General features: G+C 46.6%; 1 protein-coding gene across 1 annotated transcript; it reads right to left on the bottom strand.

Annotated features, from left to right (window-relative positions):
- Window positions 1-227: 227 nt before the first annotated feature.
- Window positions 228-9,309, bottom strand: si:ch211-127m7.2 (uncharacterized). The gene is made up of 5 exons (XM_061823243.1): window positions 9,232-9,309; window positions 8,309-8,440; window positions 8,148-8,241; window positions 3,775-6,706; window positions 228-933 (listed from the first exon to the last, which is right to left on the bottom strand). Exons 2-4 carry the CDS (start codon window positions 8,410-8,412, stop codon window positions 6,419-6,421), a joined length of 486 nt encoding a protein of 161 aa, XP_061679227.1. The 5' UTR covers window positions 8,413-8,440; window positions 9,232-9,309; the 3' UTR covers window positions 228-933; window positions 3,775-6,418.
- Between the last annotated feature and the right edge of the window lie 38 nt (window positions 9,310-9,347).

Raw genomic sequence — 9,347 nt, 5'->3', positions numbered from 1 at the left:
CGTTCGTCGAATGGCCGTAATGTCGACCTTTCGCGTTTTATCATTGACAGCATATTGGCGATGAAGGCGCGCTCAAGGTTCCTGCTGTACTAGTTTCATTTGTTATACATTTATGGCCTAGACATACGTGGCTATGTATGTCTGCGGTTCACCTCGGACCCCCATGATGGATCCTTTTACTGTCAAGGCCTGTTGTCTGCATAAATGCTTATAAAGAAAGACAAGAATAAAGCTGTTCACCTTTTATTGATACAAAACCCGATGACGTCAGTGTTTCGATTCTCGGAGAGGGATTACGGATCTTGCGATCCACAGATCAGCTCAGTGTTGACGGGGGCGCCCTCAACGAGGTCTGGATCGTTTCCCATCAGCGACAACTCCTTCAGGCATTTACTGAGGCTTTCCTCTGAATTCTCGTCGGTCCCCGCCTCCAAATTCCCGACATCCCCTGCCTCCGACGTAGGCTCTGGATCCGAGGCGCCGCTCGCAGCCGCCCCGGTGCCACCTGAAGTTCCCTCAGGGGCAGCAGGAGCGTCTGCAAAGTCGTCCTCCGGGACGGGCGCTTGGTACGGCGGGGTGGAGAGATTGGTGCTCAGGTCAAGTGAAGGAGATGCAGACGGAATCGGATCCTTCTCTTCATCTGGGACTTGCGCATCCCTCGGGGCCGGCAGGGTCTCGAAATCCACCTTAACACACGCCTCTGGCATCGGTTCAGGAAGAAATACGCACTCTTCCTTGGGGAGACACGGCGTCTCAGACACTTGCTCCCCTAACACTACGTCAAGCTCCTCCGCTGGCGCAGTCTGCCGGGCGGCGGTTGCATCAGAACCTTCTTTTACCGCGGTCTTTTGGTCCTCGACCGAATCCTGCTGCGAGCCGCCGGCGCTGACAGTAGACTCGCGCTTCCGAATGATCTTGTTTCCCATCGTGAACCTGTAGCAAAGATAGGACGTCGTCGTCACGAAACGCCGATGACCTACTATAATCAATGTTAACTCTTTTGGCTCATCCGCGGGTCGCTATTCATCTCCGGTGGATACGCAAACGTGTTACGCTCTGATGGAAACAAAAGGTTGAACCATCGCACATAAAACGTACTAAAAAAAATTGGTGTTGATGACATTACACTGGCCCTCAACAAAAGAACACCATCCCAACTATGAAACAACGTCGTGCGGCGGTGGCGTCATGCATTGCGGTGATTTTCTTCACCTGGAACTGGCACCTTAATCAAGGGGGAGGGAATTATGAACATCCATCCATTTTCCTAACCGCTTGATCCTCACACGGGTCACTGGAGATTGTCCCAGCTGTCAGCGGGCAGGAGGCGGGGTACACCCTGAACTGCTCGCCAGCCAATCACAGGGCACACAAGAGACAGACAACAGTCGCACTCACGATCACACCGACGGGGCAATTTATGCTGCATGTTTTTTGGGATGCGGGAGGAAACCGAAACCCACGCAGGCACAGCGGGAATTGTACTGCTATTCCTGCATCTTCGACAGTTTAGCGGCACTGTAAAATTTTGTAGTCAGACCAAAAAAACATTCAAAAGTGCAGCGGGCAGTGAGAGTCAAAACAGGTTTGTAGCGTTCAAGTGCTTGGTGCTGTGCAGTTTTATAGAACTTAGCAAGTGGAATTCAAGATTCAAGAGTCCAGTTTTTAGCCAAAACCAAATTGAACATGAAGAACAACAAAACCTTCACTGGTGGAGACTCACGAAGTACGGCTACCAAGTAGAATTTTCAGTATTTTTGAGGTATGATGATTGATTTCTCTTGGGGATGACTTTTGGATTTTGCACCCTACAATGAAAAACATACGCTCCACTCCTTACTTCAGCAAAATATGGTAATTACTTTTTTTTCCCAGGACATTATAAAATACAAATATGGAGAGATGAGTACAGTTTATTGCACTTCAGATCTTTTTTCATTGTGATCTTCGGGGTCTATAAGGGGGGATTACGATATGCCATCTTTTAGCATTCAAATATTGTCAGAAGAAAACATTTTCTCCGCCACTTCACAACCTCAACAATGCTAGCGGAACGTGTTTTGATAGCATAAAAGCTCAGCCAACCGACAACTTCCAAAAACAAGTCCATAAGCAAACTACAACTGGCATCACCTTGGGGTTCTGTTGGAAAAAATGTAACTTCCACCCGAGAAAGAATAATTACCGCAAGAAATGAAGACTTTCATCGCCGTCTCAAAGCGCTTTGACGCATATTATTAGCGTGGTGACTGATTTTGAAATGAAACATAAGGGGAGAAAAAAAATATCACCGGGGGTGTTTTGGAGGCATTGTGGGTCTCTCCGGGCCAACGACCGACCTGCGAGGGGGCATCTGGTTCTACAAAGAAAAGCGGAAAAGTTAACTTTTCACTTGCCGTTTCTAGGAACTACGTTGCGGCGATATTGAACCGGTTTCAGTGGTTAACAGTTTTCTGCCCCAACCACACTCAGCAGCACCGCAGCAGAAGAGTTTTTTTAGTGCTAAGAGACGCCTCGTCGACGGGCCTTTGCCGACTTTGATCCCAAGAGAGGACAAATTTGGCCCAAAATGTTTGCCATACAGCGAGTCCTCGGTCTCTCCCGAAGACGTTTTGACTTTACAACTCCCGTCTGCCATTTTGTCTGGCTAGCGCCGGGAGTATCTTCGCATTTTTTGCCCTCCTTTTTAGACACGATCGCCCTAAAGAAGAAAGCCGAAGAAAATCCATGACCATGGAAACGAAACTCGAGCTCATAAAAGATCGGAGAAAGAGGGTTAGAGAGACAGCAACACCACCGAGGCTTCAATCGGTCGGCCGTGGTGACGGTGATTCAAGACAAAAGCCAGGATCTTAGCGCTTGTGAAGGGTTCCTTTCCTCTGTCGGACGCAACGATCGCAAAACAAAGTTCTTTTGAGACTGGTCGAGATGGACAGGATTGAGGACCAGGTTCCTTGGCAATAGCTAAGCACCGCCTCCCCTTCTTCGTCTACATTTAATGCAAATTCTCACTTCAATGTTAGAATCCGACATGAGTCGAAATTCGAGTTCAGTCGCCGCCGTAGACCGAGGACTCCCTGTGATACGATTTGTCAGTCAGCCCCGATATTTTTCCGACCAGATCCAGAAGAAACAATCCCATTTAACGCGGCCCACGCCGCTAAATAATCCCTCGGGATGATTTTTTTTGCAGACATCAGACGGTCGGGACTTTTGACTCGAATCATCGGGGAGGGAAATCACTTTGGCTCAGATTGTGTCTTTGGAGAGTCTTGACAATCGGTTGGCGGCTGACTTTGATCGGCACGTTGGGGATAAAATGCTCAAATTTTGCCTGGTAGATGAGTACTTTGTTTATAGGCTGCAATTTTGCACCAGCGATAAAAATGATCATAGTTCAGTCAGCTTTTCGCCCGACGGGCTCTCCGGCACTTCCGTGACCCTTGTGAGGATAAGCGGCTTGGAAAATGGAGATGGACGTTTTGATAATGAATCGTGCCATTTTTTTGCTATCCAATAAATACATAAATAAAATACTTCACCTTCCCCCAAGGTCTTCTCTCGATTGTCTCCCTTTACAACCTCAGCGTGCTTTTACATCCGAGGCGGACCGCCTCAAACAAATTGAGTTGGAAAAATAGTGAATAAAAAGTCCAAAAGACAATCAAGATGTGTCAAAAGTCAGTTGACAGAAGAACTACGGAAGTCGTGCGCGCTCAAAACTTCGCAAAAAAAAAAAAGTGACAAGAGCGAGGAAACGAAAGCTTCTCCCACCTTTGATGGAGGCTGGCCGGCCGACGGCGCGCACACCCGCCTTCTTTCCGGTCGCGCGGCCCCGCGGCCCCCCCCCCCTTCTCTCGGCAGCGCGCGCGCGCTCCCGAGAACCCCTCGACGCCTTCTATTGACTCAAAATTGTCAAAGCTTCCTCGTCAATATTTGCATGAATATTGACGGAGGCGTCGTTCAAATGCGCAAAGGGAGAAAGTAAAACAGCGTTTGGCCGCTCAAACGACTTGGAAAGATGCGTTCGGGTCGGGCCGAGTGCTGCGTTCAGGGGCTGCTCGTCAGTACGTGAAGTCGGGATTCACTGAGCATTTCACGCTGCATCTCACTCCAACCTGACTGGAATGCAGCGAACTCGCCTCACTCGCCACTTGAGACAGTTCGTCCGTGACGTCACACCCATTCCCGCTCACTTGCCGTGACGTCATAACGACGTGTTACGTGATCAACGACAACAATGCACTATATTATATAAACGAGCTTTTGTGTGTGTGTGTGTAAAAAGAAACAAAGCAGAACGGTGACTTTGATGCGAACAAATTTGCGTTCGTGACACCTCAAACCACGAAGCAACAAGACCGAGAAAGGGTTTTTGATGGCAAAATAATATTTAGCGATCATTGTCGATTATTTTTACACGTTGGTCGGTCATCTCTCGTCACCTTTTCTCACTTTTGCAACATTTTCTGGGACGCCACCTGACGCCTCAAATAGTATTTTCATGTATTTCTGGGCCACCGGCGCATACTCTCGCCGGGACCGCGTGGTGTCTAAATCCGTCCGACGTCCGCATAATCCAGGGGGTGTCAAAGTGGTTTTCTGCCGCGGCCCGCATCGTAGTTCGGGTTTCCCCTCAGAGGGCCGTTATGACTGTGAAACCGTTAAAATCATATTGACACGTGACATTTATGAATTGCTTTTGGAATCACAAATCAAGTCTTAACGGGTTTTTCCAACCATCGTTGAGGATTGATCACGTAAAAACGCTTACGTTATTATTATTATTCATATGACAATTTGAAATTTTGGCACAGATTTGAACAAGAATCACGGAAATTCACGTACACGATTTGCCTTCGCGGGCCACATTAAAATCACGTGGCGGGCCGGATCTGCCCCCCGAGCCTTGAGTTTGACACCTGTGACATAATCGAGTGATAATCCCGAGACTCAAAAACTGGAATCAAATCCAAAACGGTGCAACGCTGCCCTCTGCCCTCAGGGTGTCAAAGTTATTTTTGGCGCGGGTCACATTGTAGTGACAGCCCATTTTGACCGTGGAACCATATAAATTTTTCATCGCCTCATTATACTGACAGATGAAAATTATGAACTATTTTTTGGAATCAGCAATCAAGGGTAACGGGTTTTTCAACTATGGTTGATGTTTGATCACGTAAAAACGCTTGCAATACCTTCATGTTATTATTATTATTCATGTAATGACAATTTGAAATTTTGGTACAGATTTGAACAAGAATTACATAAGTTGACGTACACGATTTGCCTTTGCGGGCCACATTAAGATCGCGTGGCGGGCCAGATCTGGCCCCCCGGGCCTTGAGTTTGACACCTGTGACATAATCGAGTGATAATCACCGAGATATACTTTTGACTCAAAAACTGTGCTGGAATCAAATCCAAAACGGTGCAACGCTGCCCTCTGCAGGGACCCGATAGTCATTTGAGTGTCGTACAAACAAGCTTTTAACAGTGATGTAACATTTGGTGCGGGCGGGGGTGTCAAACTCATTTTTGGCGCGAGTCACATTGTAGTGAAGGTCAAGGGTAACGGGCTTTTCAACCTGGTAGCACAAAAATACATTTGTTTTTATATATGACAATTTTAAATGTTGGTACGGATTTTGACAAGAATCACGGACATTGAGAGATGATTTGCCTTTGCGGACCACATAAAATCGTGGGGAGGGCCGGACCTGGCCTGCGGGCCTTTGGTTTGACACCCGCAGGTGAAGACAAATATTTGGAGTATTTTTGTCCTCCAGATGAGCAGAAAATACAGTGATTTTTTTTTTTATTTTAATATACGTATGACTGGATCAGCTGCAAAGCGTCGGCCTCACAGTTTTGAGGTCCCGGGTTCAATCCCGGACCCGCCTGTGTGGAATTTGCATGTTCTACCCGTGCCCGCGTGGGTTTTCTCCCACGTCCCAAAAACATGCGACATTACTTGGACCCTCTAAATTGACCCTAGGTGTGATTGTGAATGTGGCTGTTTGTCTCTATGTTACCCGCGATTGGCCGGCGACCGGTTCAGGGTGTACCCCGCCTCCTGCCCTTTGACAGCTGGGACAATCTCCAGTGCCCTTTGTGAGGATAAGCAGCTAGGAAAATGGATGCATGTTCATAATCTCCCCCCCCCCCCCCTCCCTTGATCAAGGTGCTAGTTCCAGGTGAAGAAAATCACCGCAATGAATGACGCCACCACCGCACGACGTCGCTTCATAGTTGGGCTGGTGTTCTTTTGTTGCGCCACCCTTGTGAGGATGACCAAGTTATTGGTTATAAAAAGAAAAATGTTCCCTCTTTATTCTGGATTTTCAGCTATCGCAGGTACGTCTGGAACGTACGACGAACGAGTCCACAACAAGTCAACAATGACGTCCGAGTCGTATTATCGGTTGAAAAAGATTTCTCGCACGAGGCGCACGCCGTCGTCGCCGCTTTGGTTTTCGGTCAAACGCCGCCCCTCCGTTTTGGCCGTCCGCCGTCGGGCCGAGTCTTCGCCGCCGCGGTCGCTTCCGGCGTACGGGAGCGTCTCCGTCTCGGCAACATCCAAGTCGGTCTCCGAGACGCGGGCGTGTTCGCGCGCCGCTTCCCCGTCCTCCGTAGCCGCCCGCTTGCCGGTCCTCTCCCCCGAGGAGACCCGTTTTCGAGCGGCGTCCTTCGTCTTGGATCGAGCCTGTCGCGGAGGGCCCACGGGCGTGAGGAAGTACGCATTTGTCATTTATTCCAGTTCTGCCCTTTTGCCAAGAGAAAAATGATTTTTTTTTTTTTTTAGCACTTGGGTGGCTTGACCCAAGTTTGGAGAACCGTCTGGCAGATTTGCCAACCACTGCCAGTCTCCGTTTTGCCAAAAGTTACCCAGGAAATCACCTACCGTCGGTATTTTTTTTTTTTTTTTAGAACATATCTCCAGCATTACTTAACTAACGACGGAGGACAGCCCAGATCTCCTACTTACCCTCTTAAGTATGCTTGTAAATAATGACTAATTTCATAAATTGAAACATAAACAATTTTCATGTATATATTTAAAGGTCAAGTGTCATGCCTATAAACATTCTAAAATAGATATCGTAACGAAAAATACATATCACATTATTCACTTCAATGTCCGTACGAAAAAATAAATATAAGCGGAGAGCGCGTCATCCGCCCGCAAAGTTGCGGAAGTCGCACTCGACATCCAAGTGGTCGCCATATTGCCTGCACCGGGACATTCGCCATTGAAAACACGCTGTGCCACCTGCCATGGAACACGAGAACGTCTCACGATCGAGTGAAGTGACCCGGGCAATATTACCAAATCGTTTCGAGCCAGATTTAGATGATAAGCGGATCACTTCTAACTAAAAACAGACTCCCAGACCCGGCGCCGACGGGCACATCGACACATTTACCACCCCTGATTTACGTGCGCGGATCTTTAATTACATTCTGAGAGGATTATGCCCCCCCCCCCAAACTATTATTATTTTTAGTAGCTGTATAAACACCTACCTGTCATTTGGAACCCGCGAAGCGCTCATCCTTTGCACCCGTGCAATCCATTTTTCACGACGAACCGGGTCTTTTTGAAAAGTTATGAAGAACAGGCCGGCATTTTGGCTAACACAAAGGAACAACGAGCTACCTTCCAGCAGGTAAAACTAGTAGAAACATACGAGTGGGCGTCTGCTACTGACGTCACTTCCTGCTTCTTCTCGAAAACAAAACCCTCGAGAGGATTTTCATGGCGCGAGTGACAAAAAGGCATACACGTCAAAATTATGTTGTGTGGTAAAAAAACAGATGGGTCCTTCCTGGCTGCCTCTCCCCCCCCCCCCCCATTAATAAAATACTAAAAATTATGCATTTCATGACAATTGCACTTTTAAGTTTTTAACAAACATGATGAAATATTTTGTTCATTATTTACAATTCAAGTCGTTACAAGTTGATGACATTATTTCATTTTTAAACTCTTAAATTGTAACTTGTTTTCAATACTCATCTGCCAACGAGTTGGCCCATTTTCTCTCTTCATTATTATGAATAATATGTGATCACGTGACCCTTGAACGTATAAGTTTGCCCATCAGCGCTAATGTAATGTCGAACAAAGAAGGAAAGGGCGCTACCTGCTGGTCAAACAGGAGAGTTTCACGCTGGTCACCAAGATAGGCAGCAGCCGTTTCGACTAATTCTTTCTCGTTCATGCAGTAAACAACAGCCCTGGCAAAACAATATTAATAAATCAACAACTGTCATCGTCAAATTGTGACCCGCTGTCTTGCGCTACCTCGCTACTTTCTTCTTCCTGCTTGTCTTCAGAGGCTGCTTTTCCTTCTCCCCGTCGCCCTTTTTGCACATCCACGACGGCAAGGCGCGGCGTCGCTCCGACATGTTACTGCTCTTGCCGTCCACTTTTGTCCTTTAGCAAGGCAGCATTTGTTCTTTTTGACTTCAAGCTTCGTTTGCGTTCATTTTAAATGTCCGGAAGTAAGGAAGCCGAGAATGTAAACTGACGGCACCGGAAAGGAAATGACATCCCGGAAGTGGACACCAAGTCAACTTGCGTCATTACCACCGATATAAAACTAGTCGTGTGAACTTGACATTTTTTTCCAGTTCTGGTAACATGAATGATTTTTAATTCGACTCGGTAAGCCAAAAAAAAAAAAAAAAGGCGTAAGGAAAAAGGTGAAGTGCAAAGAAAAGTGCAAAGACATACAACACGACTACCAAGAAACCTTGCATATTCCGTGACATGCGAACTTTTCTCAAAATACGCTGTGAAGCACTATCATCATAACGTAGCAAAAAAAAACTAAGCTTTTTTTGTCATAAAAACATTTAATTTTAAGTTAGATATATTTTTTTAAATAAGGACTCGCAATGGGAAAATACATCCCATTTGTTGTCTCTGCGACGTCCCATTTCAGACAGAAAATTTCAACTTGTTTCCTCGCATTTGAAAATCAAATTCAATTTGGAGAGTTCTGTATTATGAAATTCAGAAAAAAATCTCACGGAAAAAAAATGTTTTCTTGCTTTTCCCCCGATGATTTGGGAAAATCTTTACACCTCTTTTTTGCGAAAAACCGTCGGCCTCTGAAGGTGAAGCAGAGAGTGAACCGTGAACGACAACAACCGGAAACAAAACTTTGTTCAAGTGACTTAAGCTCATCAGAAAATTAAACTAAGTAAATCTTTCTAACTTACCTGTGGAACGTTTTCTCAGCCACGAAACTGGCGATGAACGCACGGGTCGACGTGCTTGTTTTGGGAGTATCAAGATGGCGGATGGCGACTTCCGTTTTGGTGGCCAATGAGCCATC

Source organism: Syngnathoides biaculeatus, chromosome 6 (assembly GCF_019802595.1).
Source record: "Syngnathoides biaculeatus isolate LvHL_M chromosome 6, ASM1980259v1, whole genome shotgun sequence".
NCBI lineage: Eukaryota > Metazoa > Chordata > Actinopteri > Syngnathiformes > Syngnathidae > Syngnathoides > Syngnathoides biaculeatus.
This window is presented reverse-complemented; position numbering and strand designations above follow the sequence as displayed.

Bases quoted from the DNA above. Each gene is read 5' to 3' on its own strand.
- si:ch211-127m7.2 (XM_061823243.1), bottom strand. From the start codon at position 8,412: ATGTCGGAGCGACGCCGCGCCTTGCCGTCGTGGATGTGCAAAAAGGGC. The intron at 8,242-8,308 runs GTAGCGCAAGAC...TTGTTTTGCCAG, and splicing joins AGGAAGAAGAAAGTAGCGAG to GGCTGTTGTTTACTGCATGA. The intron at 6,707-8,147 runs GTAGCGCCCTTT...CCTCCGCGACAG, and splicing joins CTCTCCTGTTTGACCAGCAG to GCTCGATCCAAGACGAAGGA.